The 18,039-nt window shown below is 44.2% G+C and overlaps 2 protein-coding genes across 2 annotated transcripts in view; one reads left to right on the forward strand and one right to left on the reverse strand.

Annotated features, from left to right (window-relative positions):
* HOMER1 (homer scaffold protein 1) overlaps window positions 1-18,039 on the forward strand; it is a 608,509-nt gene that overhangs the window by 239,739 nt on the left and 350,731 nt on the right. The gene's annotated exons all lie outside the window — the stretch shown is intronic.
* The window catches only part of CMYA5 (cardiomyopathy associated 5), a 108,006-nt gene continuing 92,868 nt past the window's right edge, over window positions 2,902-18,039 (reverse strand). The window contains exons 10-13 of the mRNA XM_049707733.1: window positions 12,629-12,762; window positions 11,250-11,349; window positions 8,986-9,159; window positions 2,902-3,850 (exon numbers count right to left, since the gene is read on the reverse strand). Coding sequence (XP_049563690.1) covers window positions 3,604-3,850; window positions 8,986-9,159; window positions 11,250-11,349; window positions 12,629-12,762 — 655 coding nt within the window. The 3' untranslated portion in view covers window positions 2,902-3,603. The remainder of the gene's footprint in view (window positions 3,851-8,985; window positions 9,160-11,249; window positions 11,350-12,628; window positions 12,763-18,039) is intronic.

Raw genomic sequence — 18,039 nt, forward strand, 5'->3', positions numbered from 1 at the left:
CAACACATAGGGTTAGTTGCACAGCTGCAAAGTATGCGGCCAGCTCAGTATGAGGGCACCCCACCAACCTCCGTGAAACAAAACTTCGGCTTCCTGCTATCGAGGTGCTTCACACACACCCTATTGGTGGCTTGAGGCTTGGAGACACATGCATGTTGCGCATACCAGCAGTGGGCAGACAAGGAAAACTGCACTTGACATAGGAGGGTCCTTTCAGTGCCGATCCTGCCTCTGCGTGCCTGGACCATATCCTTTGTCTGTGATAAAGCTCTTCCATGAGTATAAACTGCTTCAGTCCTGTGAGTTCCTTCAGAGATGATTAATGGGTAATTAACACAGCAAGGGTGAGAAGGGACTTCAGATACAAGCCATTCTGCGGCCTGAAGGGTGCTTCTGATGGGAGAGTGTTAGTGTTTGGTGCTGAAAGCACACAGTTTTGTAAGTGGGTGTGATGAAGTACAATACTTAGTTCTGTTGGATGTTAGGGAAGCACGTCCAGAAAAACAACAGGCACGTGGTCTGGTTTGCTCCAACAGAAAAATATTTCTAACTTTGAAAAAGAATGCATCCAGCCAGAGTTGCCAGGTATGTGTGCAAACAGATAGAGAAGGACCACAGTGTTCGTCCTCATTTTTTTTCTTTTTCCCACATGCTCTTTTATTTTGGCCCTGTACCTGTTAGGGGCAACACTGTGGTTTCATGTCTTTTTTCCACAAATAGAATATTATACATGCTTCTGAATCCTAAATAACGTCATTGGTATTGAAGAAAGAATCAAGGTATCCCACGTCTGCCAGGACTATGACAGCATTGACAACAAACAGAGGCTTGGGAAGGAAGTCAGTTCAGGAGGGAAGAGAATGTGTATATATGAATGAATGTATGTGTGCATACATGTATATTCAGATGTGTATGTGTGGTATGTGTGTGAGAGGGTATGTATACACACACGTAATTTTCACACACCACGTATATGTAGAAAAAATGATCTGTGATTAAAAATGAAACAAAATATAACCATTTTATTCTCTTAGCTCAGGATTTGAGCTATATCTAAATCCAGGCTCTGCCACCTGCCGGCTGTGACTATGTACAAGTCAGTTAACTGCTCTGAGACTGGTTTCCTCATCTATAAAATGGCAATTTTTATTGTGCAAGGTTCTGATGGGGATTAAAAGAGATAATGCATGGGCTCTACATGTTATCAACCATCCACAGATTTCCAGAAGAGAAATTTTGACCAAAATTTGCTAACTTCCTTTCTTTTCTCTGAGGATCTGTAGTGAGAAGAGGAAGGACAAGAAGGGAACGGAACTCAGAGAAGAAGGACCAAGGAGGAGGACATGAGGAAATAGCATTAACTTCACTCTACTTGTCTGCACTGGAATAATCCCCTAGGAACCAACCAGGAACTCGCCTAACAGTCAACAAAGGCAGGTAAAACATGATCTCCTGACCCCACTGTCCTCCCCGCCACCATCCACTTGCTACGGAGTCAGAGACAGGAGGCCACTTACTGGGGATGCAGTGGAGGGTTGGCCACAGAGGGTCTCCAGCATCCCCTGTCAGGATGTTTTATAAGCTAAAAATGCTGTGCCATTTCACATGCTTCTTTAATCTCGTGTTTACAATTATCCTGAGAAAAAGGCATCACTAAAGCATCTGAGTTGCGTAACGTGTTGACCTGTAAGGACTGAATCACGATTTGAACCTAGTTCTTCCCATTACTACATGGCTTCCTCCTCGATACCAGAGCTGCTTCCAACTTGATGGGTGTTGCTGGTGTCCTGTCCCATTCGCCCCAGCTCACCTGAGTGCACCAGCAGCTGTATTAGAGGGCTGTCAGCCCTCTGTCAACTGTGTCAGGCACCTATGTTTCTTGTGCTCTTTGAGGGTTTTCTTGTGACCACAGGAGCTTGCAAGGAACACAACCTGGAAAGGTAGGGAAAGGGAATTTAATGTCCCCTAGGGTCCCCTGGGGCAATGCTCAACCAACTGGGGTTGGAGAGAAGCACTTACATTTCAGCCTCTGGCATGTTCTGAGTGGTTTCTGGGGATGCCCCCAGCATGAGAGCCCCAGATGTTACAGTGTAATAACCCACCCATAAAACATGTCCTTCATCCGCTCTTGCCCCTTCCTGTCTCACTTTCCCCACTTCCTCACACGTGCTTCCTTGGACACCTCCTATGTAAAGAACCCACGCTAAATCTTTACCTCGAGATCTACTTTCGGAGGAACCCCAACTGAGTCAAATTCTAAATTCCATGTGGTTGCTGCTACTGTTGTTATTGTTTTGAATTACACTACATTCCCACCAAAAAAAGTAACAATGACCGTGGGGTGCTGATCAGTCAGAACCTCATTAACACTTTTAAGGCTTGAAAACACTGAAGATAGTGTTTCCCATAAAGCAACAAGTTATTCCTCCTGTTTCACTAAGTACCCTTCTTCCCAGCAGCTGCTCCAATTTCAAAGCAGGATGATGAAGGCTTTGAAGACGCTCTGTTAATGCAGTTACAGATCCAGTTTGGGTATGCTAGCTATTAAACAATGGACTTTAGGATATATGCCAAAAGTAGGACATTGTCTCTCGACATAAGAAAACAACTGAATTGGTAATGTTAAAAAAAATCTGTAAGTATGATCAAAGTATTTATATTATGGAGAACAAGAGCAATCAGCTCAACATGCATTCTAGATTTATCAACTCTGCACACATATTTTAGGAAGATTTTGAGAGATTTCAATACAATATCTAAAAATGACCCACCATTTTATTTTTAGCAAAAAGAGATTCTCAGTTTCTGGTAGTTGTCTGTAACTATAGGCTGAAAATGTTTCGATTTTAAAACATATATGTGTAAAATTCTCACATGAAAATGAGCGGTAGCACAACCCACTGCAGTGCGATGGCTCTTTATTCACAGTTTGTCCCGTCCAGAGATGCCAGACTCACGTCACATGCAGTAAGTTCACATCACACGTTTTGTTTTACAGACTCTAACCATTTATTTAACAAAATGGAAATTTCTAATATCTAGCACTTTTCTACATTTAAAATTACAGGGAAAAGAGACTCGTGTTCTACAGTATATAATGATTACAAAAGAGTTCGTTATCAGCTTTGAATGGTTAAAACACTTTCTCTGCTGATTAGGACTCCACATCCTTTAGTGAAGTGAGATGACATTTTTCTTGTGGAAAAGGCCAGTGTTTCTTGTTGGAGGAGATGTGTCACCAGTACAACCTTCCCTTCACTCAGACCTGTCTATCTGAGGATTTCTCTTACCAGTGAAACAGATGGGAGTCCATTTCACTATTTTGATTCCCAAGTCAGATATCAATCCTTTTCACTTAGGGAAGAACTCAAACGTATATAAACCAAAAGGCGGAGATTGCTTTTTCCATCCTTTTTACTCACGTGACGCTCTGGAAAGTCACAGTTTTCTTGGTGGTTTTGCTCGCGTGCTGATCCCTGTTCATGGAGCTATTACTAGTGCTCATGTGCAGGAGATGTTTTGAATAATGTCTAGCACCCACAGGAAAGAACAACAGACCCCCCAAATTTGAATTTTGTTCTTGCAAACTCTAAAAGCCAACGATCACTTGTGCCTTGCAGAATCTGGGGGCTCTATTCCCAGGTGCAAAGTGCATTTTCCGGGTTTCTCCAGAGCAAAGGCAGGGTGGACGCCCTCATTAAACCTGTGCCTGATGATGAAGAGCAACTGTCCAGTCTCAGAGTTTATAAACAGGAGCCTTTGGGTGGTGTAGTCCAGTAGGATGCCCACTCTGGCGGGACGCTCTGTCACGTGGACATCGCTCACAATGCCACTGTAGAAAAATGTGTATCTGAAATGGAATGGAATGGGAATTGAAAACTTTGGAAATCTTGAAGGACCATGATAAAGAAAATCACTTGGAGATAACCGATTGTGCAGTTGTTCACCTCAATTCACAATGAGTTGCAATAACATTGTCCCAAATACTTTAACCAGATCCCTCCTAGATGCTAACATGCATAGCTCTTCCCAACAGACGAGTATTTTTAATAATTTTGTTCCTTCTACATTAGGAGGCAGTCCCAGAATAACCAACATATGCCTCCCTTGTGATTTTTCTCAACATTTTAATTCTTTCCCAGCTGCCCACGTGTTTTAACTACTGCATTCATGGTGTGTCATTCTTTTGAATAAAACTCCTTTGAGGCTGCCATGTACTTTAAAAAGTACCGCGGGCTTGCCTTCCATAAAGTGTATTAATTTTACCATTTAAAAATTTTGTAAGTAACTTACATAAGGACCTTTATGAAGTTTAAGAAATATTTCATTATTTTTGCCCAACATCATCTTTTGTACACTCCCACTGCCCCAAATCAACTTTCCTTTTCATCTTCTCACCCTTACAGCCAAGGGGGGGTGCCTTTGATTTCTTTCTTCAATTCAAACAAATTCAGTTCAACATGTAGTCATTGGGCATATCTGTGTGTCCTGTACTTTGCTAGACCTCTGCACCTCTGGGGGATATGCAGACCATAGCATACTGTCCTTGCCCCCAGGGACCCCATACTCTACTAAGCAGGAATGAAAATTGTTGATGACTTAAACATGGGCTGGGGCTGAGTGAGACTCCAGTTTAGAGCACAGATTGGTAAAGCGTTTCCTTACACATTTAATGGACCTGGTTTAGTTGTGAAAGGAAAGGTTCAAGGCCAGGCTGGCAAGGAGAAATTGCTGAACAGAAGAAGTTAAATTGCTCTATGCAAAAAAGTAACACAAGGTGGGAGTTTTCTCCTAGCAATCTTAGAAACAGAGGGTGGAGCCCTGAAAACAGAAGAATAGAAGAAATGAGAGATGGAAGAGAAGAAAAGAGATGAGGGACAGATCTGTGGATATGATAGGTCTGAGGGTGGGAGTGACACTGGGAAGACTGGGGCCGGAGAAACTGGGTGACTCTGGTGTGGCTGAGAAGGACAAGGACCTTGAAGACCTGTGACATCTCTCTTAAAGGCCCAGAAGCTTGAGTGCAGGAATATTTAGGAAATGGCAAGTTAGCAATTTCCTCGCTGAATGACGCTCATGTGAAAGGGCAGAGGTTCACAGGGATGGAAGGTAAGCGAGACTTCCACAACGATAAAGGACCTCTTCAGTGCCTTGCTAATGTGAAATACGGCAGAACATTATGAAGTTTTAGAACCTGTAAAGCACACAGAGGCTGCAGGTGGCAATGACGGAGAACAGCAGTGGGCTGTTGTTGGGCTGCCCAACTTCACCCTTGGAGAACAGATGGAGAACAGGCTGGGGCTCTTACAGAAGGGGCTTGGGGAGCAGATGGGCTCACATTCAGCCAAAGAAGAATGGTCAGAACCGGATGGGGAAAAAAGGGAGAAGGCGATCCAAGCCATCGGGGCAGCAGAAGCAGCGATGAGGTGGCAGAATAAACCTGTATGTCACGGAGAACATCACCATCTGATTGATGGGTTAGGAGGGGACATGGGAATGACTTTAAGGATATTACCCGGATAGGTAAGTCAGAGGCCAGGCTCTAGACCTGCCCTGTCCAATATAGTGGCCACCAGGCACACGTGGCCACTTAAATTAAAATTAAGTAAAATTCAAAATTCAGTTCGTCAGTCCTATTAACCACATTTCAAGTTCTCAAGAGCCACATATGACACCATTTTTCTATTTTTGCAGAATGTGTGATTGTGCAGCACTGGTCTAGAGGGTTCTGAATGCCCATATAAGCCATTTCCCTACCCTGCTTAGAAGGTCCCCGGTGCCCACAGGCCCAGCCCTGGTCAGTCCCTGAGCTAATCGCTACCATGGAGGTCAAGGAGGGAAAGACATTCCTTGAAGCCTTGGACCCACCAGTTCTACAGGGCCTGGAATTCGCCCTGTCTTGTTTCTGCCTCCATTTCCTACTGAGCACATCACTTCCTTCTCCAACCTGCACTCCGGCCTGAAACCAAGCCTATCTGCTGCGGCCTGACTCCCTCCCTATCCTTTGGACTGCTGGTCCCTGTTCAAACAAAGGTCATCCAGAAGCCTGATTCTTGACACCTGCATGACCCTGGAACTACCTTGGCGAGGTTTCCCACCTGGGTGGACCACCCTTGTGAATCTCACTGATGGCCCAGAATGAGCCCAGCCAGACTCCTCTCCACCCTGGTGGCCACGCCCCTCAGGCCTCCTCATACTCCAGCCTGGTCACATTCTTCCTGGCTTCCCCCTTCACTGTGGTCCCACCTGAGTGTCGACACCACTGTAGATGTTTGTAGATTTTTGAGCAGAAAAGGAAGGGACGTGATGCAAATGATGTTTGAGAAATATTTGTCAGCTGTGACACATAGAATGGCTTGGAGTGGGTGGAGACTGGAAGAAGAACACAGGCATGTTGGCTGTGGATGAAACTAGTAAAGGAAACAAAGCCTTGAACTAGAGAAGTAAGTTAGGAACAGACAGGATGAAATACCGTTGATTCTTTCTCCTTAGAATCTCTTCATTTCTCCTATCCAGTTGTGACATCTTAAAGCCTGATGCAAGTAGAATCAAGAGTAATACCGCTTGGGGCTTCCCTGGTGGCGCAGTGGTTGGGAGTCTGCCTGCCGATGCAGGGGACATGGGTTCGTGCCCCGGTCCGGGAAGATCCCACATGCCGCAGAGCGGCTGGGCCCGTGAGCCATGGCCGCTGAGCCTGCACGTCCGGAGCCTGTGCTCCGCAACGGGAGAGGCCACAACAGTGAGAGGCCCGCGTACCGCAAAAAAAAAAAAAAAAAAAAAAAAAGAGTAATACCGCTTGGTTTAAATCATGAAGCGAGAAAAATGGAAAAACACAGGAGGGTCTGCTATAGCAGTACTCTCAGTAACCTGAAGGCCAGGGTGCTCTGATTTGGAACATGAAATGAGGCATTTAAGACCTGACCTCTCTGTGCTGTGACCACACACAGCACACTCCTCCTCCCAAAATCTACAGAACCTACCCTGGGCCCACAAGAGCCAAAGACCAAAGTTGTTGAACCTGCTGAATGAAATGAACAGTTCTGTTTTCTAGAGTCTAGAACTCTGTATTGGACTCTCGTCTTTGGTTTGGGTTCTTAAGGGTTCAAGTGTCTAAGGAAATTTTCATGAAATCAATACCTAGTTCCAGCTCTAAGTCTACCGATGATAAACTCTGGGTTTGAATGATCTTTCAGCTCTAGGAGGAGGCTGAATATCAATTAATCATCATGGCTCTGCCTTGATGGAATGTGACTTTAAATAGCTCTTGGAGATGGTGTCCTTATGAACCATGTCAGAGAATCAAACTCTGTCAAGTAGGATGCAGGGAGAGATGTGCAGCCAGAAATATGCAAAATCCCAATCTGTGGGCCTTTTTCTGGGAACTTGCGAGCACTGCTTCCTTTTTAAGCATTACATTTGAATAATTCCTCACATTTGATTCTTTATGATTTCAAAGCTCTTCCTTGTACCTGACTTCATGTGATCCTCACAACCCCAAAATGTAGCAGACCAGGCATCCCTGTCCCTGACAAGACAGATGAGCACATCAGATATGCTCATTAGATTAGCCAACTTCTGGTGAGTAGTCAATATGAGGCTAGTCGAGAAGGGAGCCAGGACTAAAATCAGGTTCCTGGCTCCAGTCTCATGCTCTTTTATTAGACTATCTTGTGCACATATTCAGTTCATAACATGCTCGCCTTATCTAACGCAGGTTAACAGCTTTTTCACATCAAGCGATTAAACAATACTAATGAGACAGGCTGGGACCTGGGACCCTTTACTGCAGCACTTGCACCTGGACAAATGTCTTCTTGAGCAACAAAATACAAAGAAACTATAAAGGACTAAAAATAACTGCATGCATGTCCAGTTGGGGCAAAGTATGAACAACAAGATACAAAAAGGCCAAAACCCAACTGCCACTTCTGAGGTGCTGGGAGCAAAAGCAGGGTACTGCGCATGATCCGTGCCCGCAGCACCGCCAAGGGGGTGGGCGGACCACCTAAGCCACGCCTCCCGCCTGACCCAGCAATCCTCCCCTACCCTCAGCCCATATAATGGACCAGCTCACCCCCCCTCACGGAGCGAGCGTGGGTACCTATTACTTGTTCTCGCTCTCTCCTGCTGCGGCAGGAGTCCCAATAAAGCCTTGCTTGCATTCCTCGTCTGGCCTCTTATCAATTTCTATTGATTAAAGAGTCCAAGAACCCAGGTCGGTAACACTAATAAGACCAGAGGTTAGTCAGCTTTGTCTGTAAAGGGCCAGAGAGTAAATATCTTAGGCTTTGGGGCCATTCAATCTCTATTACAACTAGTCGTCTCTGCCATTGTAGCACAAAGGCAGCCGTAGGCAATACGTAAACAAATGAGCTTGACTGTGTTCCAATAAAACCACATTTACAAAAAAAGCAGCGGGTCATATTTGGCCTATTGGGCTATAGTTTGCCAACCCTTAATATAGACCAACGGCGGTGGGGTAGGGGGGTGGTACTGGGGACCTACTTCTTCCTCAGTCCTGTTGACTCCTCTGTGGAGGGAGCCCTTTCGGCCTTACCCTTGTGGTCTCTCCCCACCCTGGGGTGAGTTTTGAAGGAAAAACTGGCCATGCATGTGTTTCCCTAACTCTTCCTGACGAGTTTCCTGAGGAGATGCACATGCTTCTCCAGGAACCTACTCTGCCCCACAGGATGGGAAGCTGCCCTGGCCAAGGCTCTGCGTGGGGACAAGTCTGTCTATTAATAGGGTTCGATATAAGAAACATTCTTGCTTTCACATAGGAACCACATTCTCTAAAACCGGCTTCCTCAGTCATCAGAGTAGTAGTTGAATCTCCAAATACTTGAGTCTTCTGTTTTCTTTCTCAGCTGACTCAGAACTTGGGCAGGGAAGTGAGAGGTTATTTATTAGGTCCCTCAGAGCCCTCTGCCTAGACATCAACGCATGACACTTTGATTAAGTGGGGAGGGGCAGGCTCCGGCTTACCTCTGCGGCTCAGAGCAGTGCATGTACCACGCGGTCTCTCCTTGTCCCAGGGCACCAGCCTGCACCGCCGAGCTGGAGCAGATGCCCAGTCGGTACGCTGGGCAGTCTGTGACAGTGGTTTCCCAGTAGTGCTGGCCACAGGCAGGCAGCTCCTCACCCAGCACTGATGGGATTCTGCAGGCAAAGTTGATCAGGAATTGCCAGGCTTTGTCTCATAAACACCAACATTCATAAATGTGTACACAGTTTAAGCAGGATTCTATCCTCGGAAACTGCTGGAGTTTGACTAAAGACATTCATTGTTCATTGTGCCCCTGACCGTGACCTGATGGCCACAGAATTCCCCAAACCCTCAACATGTATTTAACACATTTCTACTGCCACACTCAACACACATGTATTACACATAGCGTCTCTTGGAGGGACTGGGAAACTGGAAATTAGAATAATGGCAGGATAAAAAGAAATGGCACAATCTCTGCTTTCAAAGAGAGTGAGGAAATATAAGGGAGGCAGGTGGAGAATTCCAAGAGAGCATGACTTGCAAAGTTTTCTTCCAAAACTTGCACATACACAAAAAGGAGTCTCTAAAACCTTCTCTCACAATGGGTTCCAGTGTCTGCTGACTTTCCTGGGCACAGAGACCGAAAACGGTGCTGCTCCTGAAGAGCAAGCTGTCTGGGGAGGCCAGAGCAGAGCGGAGTTCCACCTGGATGAACCAGGTGTAATGCTTGTGCTCCTCAGAGGCTTGTGGTCAACAGTCTTTGGGACTCTGGCCTCTTTAGATGGTAGCAGGTACACCTGAGAGGTTGTCGAAAGGTCTCTTTTTGTCTCACCTCAGCTATTTTTGTAACAGACACGGTGAAGTGAACCAAAGCACTTTCCACTGCGGATGGGTGACCTTGTTTGCATGAATTGCTCAATTTTGCTTTGAAATGGCTGAGACAGCAAGGAAGCATTTTTAATTTAAGCAGCATTAATATTCAGTCAGCACCCTCTCCCTCTCCCCTTTAACAGATGAGAAAGTGATTAATGCAAAGGAATGTACTTCATTTTCTCGTGTCTTTACCCAACAACCTCATTTCAGAGAGGGGGCTACTGATGGGCCCTTGCTCTCTGGAGCAAAGCCCAGCTGCCTGATATTTATGAGTTAATTTTCAGGTTAATAATAAATAAGTAAAATTCTATCAAATACATTAGTTATTATCTATGAACTCTTACCAACCTCCAATCTATTTCTTTTCTCTTTGATTTTTTTGAGAAATCCAAAAGAGACAGAAAAGCCCAATCTATTTCTTAAATCTTTTTTTCCCCTGAATTCACTCATTTGTACATGCTTAGCATCTCCAGTGTTCTGGGCCCCAGGCTAGATTCCGGAGATTAAAGATGCGGAAGACGAGGCTGTTGCTTGAGGACTAGTCAAAATAGAGCATCTGACCAACGACTCCACAAGTGCTCAGACCTTTTTGCGGATAAGATCAAGGGTGCCAGGGCCCAGAAAAGGCTTGGTCATTTCCAGGAGCAGGTAACACCTGAGCTGAGCCACAGACAGATGAATAGCAGACTGAGAGGAAAACAGCACAAGTCGCCGTTGGTGGGCTCAGGGCTATACTGTGAGAGCACCCTGGGCGCATCAGTGCCAACAGCAGTGTGTTTCACATGCTTTTCACGTACTTTCTCCCATTTGACCATTTTGACCCTCAAAATAACCACGAGAGAGTGCAGGCAAATTGCAGAGCAATCTCCCCACCGTGCCCTCAGCTTTTGGATTTCTTTACTTTGCTTCTTCCTTTTGTGGGAGCTTCTGGGGGATGTGGTGGTGGGGGGGGAGGGCAAGATCCTGAAAGTCCTGCATGTGGCCAGAACCAGAAACTCAACAAAATGTCATTCTCCTCTATTCCTTTTCAAGTGGATAGATTCAAAATCTGGTTTGCTGTTGAAATAATAGAAGAATTAACCCAGGCTCTTTTTTCATTGAACCAGAGATAATGCCTTAGAACAGCCTATGTGTTAAACAAAACCATCTGTGCTTATATTTCCAATAAAAATACTGACACTTGCTCCAAGTTTGAATGATCTCTGTCACTTTCCCCCTAGTAACGAACCATAACTGAACTGTATGTGCGCGTACCAATTTATGCTCAATGTCACACATACCAGGCATGTGCACTACACCAACAATGTGCTCAGGTGAGGCCACACTGAGGTGACACCCTCAGAAGACTCTCCTGCGGAGGCATCTCGTGCTTTCTTCTTCTACTTACTCTGTCAGCCGTCTCCTCTCAGCGAAGCTGATCTCTGTGCCATCTGAGGAAATCTGCAGAGCGGGATGAGCCGTTTCCCTCAGCAGGAGAAATCTCGTTCCTATTATAGTTAGAAAATAGGATTATAACATTACTGCAATGTCGAGCGCTATCCCTGGGCCAAGCCCCGCATTTCAGATCGTAGTCTCCCTTGCTTCTAACATCAAAATCCTCTGCTCAGTGTTTTCAGATCCACAGCAAAATTTCTTCCGTGATAAGGACTAGTGAACATCAGTGGCTGGTCACCTCACCCGGTGTGCTTCTCCTGTACTAGCGCTCACTCTATTATGCAAAGTATGCTCCCTGCACCAGCAGCACCTACCTACCTCACCTGGAAACTAGTTAGAAATGCAGCAACTCGGGCCTGCCCCAGACCTCCTGAACCACAATCGGTATTTTAACAAGCTCCTTGGGAGATTCACGCGCACATTAAAGTTTGAAGATGCAATGGTCTATCTAACCTCCAGGAGTGGTTCTAACAGTGGACAGTACAGGCACCATTTGGGACTGCAGGGAACACACTTCTGGACAGACAACCCTCATGCCCTCTCTTTATAAACATCAGGCTGGCCCTAACCACATCACACCCAAGGTGCGTGCACAAGTTTTTGCTGGTTAAGCAAATCACGTAATGTGCCACCCTCAATCTTGCCATCTTTGGGTCTAGCATAAGATAATAAAATGATCACTCTTCCACTCCTCATTTCTTTTCACAATAATTGAGAACAGCCAAGCATTTTTTTGTTGGCACCATCAAGGGTATTTTCCCCAAAATGCCCTTGAACAGTTTCATCACTTTTTTGAGTTGCTCACTCATTCATTCATTCAACAAACATTAATGGGCACAAACCATGTGCTAGGCATGGAAAATAAACAGAAGAATAAGACTAGAAGCTTGTTCATAGAGTTCACAGTGTAATAAAATAAGAATATCCTCATCCCACTCTTTCCCCAACACACACACACTCAAAACATACCCACAAACGATAGCACATTGTGAACCAAACAAGGATCATCTGAGGAGATTTAAAACACTTGTCAGAGTCCATATCCAGGTAAATTAGACCAGGATCTCCAGGAGTGGGCTCCCCACATCAGTATTTTCTTAAGCACCTGGGCTGATTGCTAATGGGTGGCCAAGGTTGAGAATGTCTTAAACCAGAAAAACAAAAGAAACACCTTGACCTTTGGCCAATCTTGGGTCCTCATGCCAAAAACCTAGCCCTGCCAGCAGGTTGGGGGCGTGAAGAAGTGGCCCTCTAGGATGTCTTCTCTGGGTGGTGGAAGGGAAGGAATGGGAAGGCTTGGAAATAGTTCTCTGTGTGCAAAGGAGAAGGTACCTCTGGTGGAAATGAGGGCAGCTTCACTTTGTTCACTTGTCCCAAATGCACTGATGGCTTTCACGTAGAAAAAGTAATTGTCATTGGGTTGGAGGTTAACTTTCAGTTGGAGTCCTTTAATTCCAGAGAAAGATCTAAATATGAAGGGAAAATAATAATTTTAAATATAACCCTATATGCTAAACAACTCATCATATTTCAATCCTGTAGTGAATGAACATCTTTTATTCACAACAAATCACTTATTTTTCCCTTTCTATGACCATCGAGTTAGCAAGCCAGATTTTATAAAATGGCCATTGTCCACTAAATTTACCTTATCAAATCATTTCTACCTGGTCAACTTTTGTCCAATATTGTGACTTCCAGAATGCTCTTTGGAATAGAGCCAACCATTTTTTTTTTTTTAATTCAGAAAATAGACTAATTTTGTGGTTAATGAGTCCCCAAGGATATATTGTTTTCTCTATCAAATTTTGGCTGAGAGGGCACTTGTGGATTAAGATGATATTAAACCAACCTGTAATGCAAAAGACACCATCTCATTAACAGATCCTGAATAGTGGAAAACTTAAGGTGAGTGTTGATTTTGTATATGGTCATCATGCCAAAGCCAGCCAACTTATAGAAACTGAAGATCTCTAAAGAAGACAATACCCTTTAGAGCAAACTTAATCCTGGAGAGAAAAGAGAATTCTAACTGCCAAATACAATCCCCAAAGCTGCTGTTCCTAAACCTCCCATTTACATTAAAAGAAAAGTGCTGGTCGTGGTATCTAAATGGCAGCAGGCTTGGCAAGAACACTGTAACAGCCCAACCATTTAAGCACAAATGGACCTGTTGGATTTGAAGATGGAGCTCTGAACTTGCCAATGAGCTGGAATAATTTTTGTGCCTCTTTTCCATTCTCTTTTATCTGCTTGATATCGCGTCCTAGAGCGTTTATACAAATAAAGTATACAAGTGCTCTTTCTTTTAGCCTCCATTTGGAGAGGCTTTGGAGAGAGTTACAAGTTAGGCTACTTGCTAATAAAAGAAGTCCTAATCTGAGTACTAAAGAATCAGAATCCTGTTCCTGTTAGATGTGCATTGGATACTAGTCATTGAAAACAATAGTACAATAGCCTTCAAGTTCATTCTCAGAGGGAGATGCGGGTTTTTTTTATCTGTTTGTTTGCTTTGTTTGTTTTTTATTTTCTTTGTGTTTATTATTAATGAAGGTACCACGAAATCATTAGAATCAAAGAGTGGCCACTGTTCATTCTCAGACTGATTTTTGTTTTCAGGTTATTTCTACTTCTGTTGACTTACTTCATTCTCAGTACCTACCTTAGAGAATACCATGGAGAACCAGGAGAAGGAAAAAGTATCATTGACCCAAAAAACAGATGAACTTAGACTTTTTAAAAGCAGAAAATCTGTACAGAGTAACAATCCCTCCCCCATCAAAGCCCCATGTCTAAAAGCACAGAAAACTCACAGTGTGTTCCTCAGCAGGAGGGGGCAGGGAGGGGAGAAGCCTGGGTCTATTTGTATATTTGCTATTTAGTGCCTGCATCTGGTAAAAGTCAGTACAAACTCCCCAAACCTTATTGGTTGTTATTTCAGAACCTACCACCTGAGCAGGTCCTCACAGAGTACTATCTTTAGATGCATGGAGAATGCATGGATTGAGCCACACGTCCACTGACAACTAATAATGCTTCAATTTATTAACAAAAAAACCAGGTCCTATGACTGAGAATGCAATTCCCAACTAATACCTAGATTGTTATTCTGGGGTAGATGTATTTCTGATCTTATTTGCATTGATGACTGAAGAGATGTTTTCAATGTACATTAATTATAACAAGCTTATTGTCTCAATAAGCACACTCAGATCTGAACTGAATTTCAGACTTCATCCACTCATCAAATAAACACTTACTGATCACGTATCATGTGCCCAGGCCCTGTCCCTGCTTGAGGTGTAAGTGACAAGGAGAGGTGAGGAAATTTCATCTCTAGAAACTGGATAGAACACATGGGTTTCATTTTGTGATAATGCAGATGTTAAATGCCAAGGATGCTGTTTTTTGGGTAAGTTTTGCTCTTAAATTTTATGCAGTCTGTCAAGGAGGAAATTCCATATATATAGTCAATTGTATGCTAAGTCTTATTAGTCATTTAAAGAATAAAAGTTTACATGGTACAGAAGCCAATATATGGGATAAGATCTGCTTTCAGTGCGTGAACATGTCATGCAGACGTGACAAATATGCCTAATGCCCTCGCTGACTCTATAAAAGCACCAGGCATGAAAATGAAAGTAATATGAAATATGGTAGGGCTTTATTGTTTATAAGTTGCTGTCTTATGCTCAAGCACCAAGAACAAAGCAAAAAAGCTCAGCTACGAATGGTTCATTTCCACGTCTGTTTATTGTCTGACCTCACTTGAATGTCATAAAAGCCTTCATGTCAGCTGTCCCTGCTGTTTAGCCAAATGAAAGCTTCAAAAATTTTGGAATTTGAAATCTGAAGAGTGGCACTCTTCCATAGATTATATTTTTTACTTCAAAACCAAAAACTTGTCATAATTGCAACTGAAACCACATGAGTTATAATAAGTTTTGCATAGTTTGGAGTAGAATTCAAATTCACAGAATATCCAAACTGAAGTAAGTGATTAGACAGCAAATGGAACCACAGCAAGTTGTTGATGCTTAGGTAAGAAGAGATTTCAGCCTTATCAATAATGTGACTAACCTGACGATGTTAGAAGTCTAGAGCCAGTAATAAAATTCAAAAGGCAATAAGAAATTTGACTCAAAGGTTCTCACTTTGGGTCCTAAGTGTGGGATCCTCCCTACAAGTATCATAGTGCAATGGAAAGGGAAGGCTTTATATGTGGAGGTTCCGGGAATGTGAGGACAAGGAAGCATCTAGGAACCCTGACAGAGCAAATTAGCTGATTGCTGGTAGGGCATAAGCATGCTGTGGGGTTTGATCACAGAGCTCTGCACCCAGCAGGTCTTCAAAGGACTTTCGGCTTGCTCATTGGTAGGACAAAGGACATTTGTTAAACTCCAATGTTGTAAGGCAGAGAGAAATGATTCAAAGGAGACCCCTTGTCTCCTCAGAAGTCTGAAGGGCTGCCATGTAAATGAGAGTGGTCTCCTCTTCTGCTGTTTCAGAAGGAAACGAGTGGAAGCCCCCAGGAGGCTGACGTTTGTCCAATATAACAAAGACCTCTCTAGCCTGAGCCTTTTCCTTCTTTAATTTTTGCAAGGAATGATGGAAAAGTTTGCCACAACTAACCATAGACAATGGGGCAAGAATTATTGATATTTCACATGGGAATTGAAAAGGATCTTTATGAAGAAAAAAAACATTAGGGACTTAATGCTTAATGGGAAAATACTAAAAGCATTCCCATTAAGTCAGAGAGACAGACATGAGGTTAAAAAAAATTGGGAGGTAGGAGGTAAAATTACCATTTGCAGATGATATGACTGCTATCTAGAAAACCTAAGAAAATCAGACAAAAAACTCAGAATTTAGTGGAAGAGCTAGATGTGAAACTAATATAAGAAATCAAAACCGTTCATATACAAATAACAACTAGATAGAAGATAAAGCAAAAGAAAGATCTTATTTAGAATAGTGGCAAACATAACAAAAGTATATAAGATTTATATGAAAAATATTTTTGAAAATGGTACTGAAGGAAAGCACACAAAAGACTTGACTAAAATGAAAGGCATATCAGTTCTTGGGTATAAAAATGCAACATCATAAAAATTTCAATACTCCCTAAATTAATCTATCAATTTAACATGATCTCTAAAAATACCAAATTGTCAGGGGCAGGGGATTAGAGGTGACTACACAGTCTGATTCTAAAGATCATCTGAAAAATAAACTAGCAAATAGCAAAAAAAAAAAAAAAAAAAAGTCATGAAGGGGTAACCTAACCTACATGAATTCTAAAATTATAAAGCTATAATAATAAAAACAGCATGGTACTAGGGTATAAATAGATGGGTCAATGGAATAGATTATAAAGGTGAGGAATAGACCCAAATACATAGGTTCTTTAGTATATAATAGTGGAGGTATTTCAAATCAGAAGGGGGGTTTTCTTGCTGGCACAGAGGGATAGCCATAGTAGAAAAAATAAAGTTGGATTCCCTACTGCGTACTTCCTCCTGAAAGTAGATCTAAACTAACATTAACATTAACAAATACGTATGGAGAGGAGCTTTAAGATGGCAGAAGAGTAAGACGCGGAGATCACCTTCCTCCCCACACATACATCAGAAATACATCTACATGTGGAGCAACTCCTACAGAACACCTACTGAACGCTGGCAGAAGACCTCAGACCTCCCAAAAGGCAAGAAACCCCCCACGTACCTGGGTAGGGCAAAAGAAAAAAGAAAAAACAGAGACAAAAGAATGGGGACGGGACCTGCACCAGTGGGAGGGAGCTGTGAAGGAGGAAAGGTTTCCGCACACTAGGAAGCCCCTTCGCGGGCGGGGACTGCGGGTGGTGGAGGGGGGAAGCTTCGGAGCCGTGGAGGAGAGCGCAGCCACAGGGGTGCGGAGGGCAAAGCGGAGAGATTCCCGCACAGAGGATCCGTGCCAACCAGCCCGAGAGGCTTGTCTGCTCCGCGGGGGCTGGGAGCTGAGGCTCGGGTTCAGAGGTCGGATGGCAGGGAGAGGACTGGGGTTGGCGGCGTGAACACAGCCTACAGGGGGTTAGTGCACCACAGCTAGCCGGTAGGGAGTCCGGGGAAAAGTCTGGACCTGCCGAAGAGGCAAGAGACTTTTTCTTCCCTCTTTGTTTCCTGGTACGCGAGGAGAGGGGATTAAGAGCGCCGCTTAAAAGAGCTCCAGAGACAGGCGCGAGCCGCGACTAACAGCGTGGACCCCAGAGACAGACATGAGACGCTAAGGCTGCTGCTGCCACCACCAAGAAGCCTGTGTGTGAGCACAGGTCACTACCCACACCCCCCTTCCGAAGAGCCTGTGCAGCCCGCCACTGCCAGGGTCCCGGGAACCAGGGACAACTGCCCCGGGAGAACGCACGGCGCGCCTCAGGCTGGTGCAACATCCCTCCGGCCTCTGCCCCCGCAGGCTCGCCCCGCACTCAGTACCCCTCCCTGCCCCCGGCCTGAGTGAGCCAGAGCCCCCTAATCAACTGTTACTTTAACCTTGTCTTGTCTGAGCGAAGAACAGACTCCCTCAAGCGACCTACATGCAGAGGCGGGGCCAAATCCAAAGCTGAGCCCCTGGGAGCTGTGAGAACAAAGAAGAGAAAGGGAAATCTCTCCCAGTAGCCTCAGGAGCTGCGGATTATATCTCCACAATCAATTTGATGTACCCTGCTTCTGCGGAATACCTGAATAGACAACAAATCATCCCAA

This window comes from Orcinus orca, chromosome 3 (genome assembly GCF_937001465.1).
Source record: "Orcinus orca chromosome 3, mOrcOrc1.1, whole genome shotgun sequence".
Classification (NCBI taxonomy): domain Eukaryota; kingdom Metazoa; phylum Chordata; class Mammalia; order Artiodactyla; family Delphinidae; genus Orcinus; species Orcinus orca.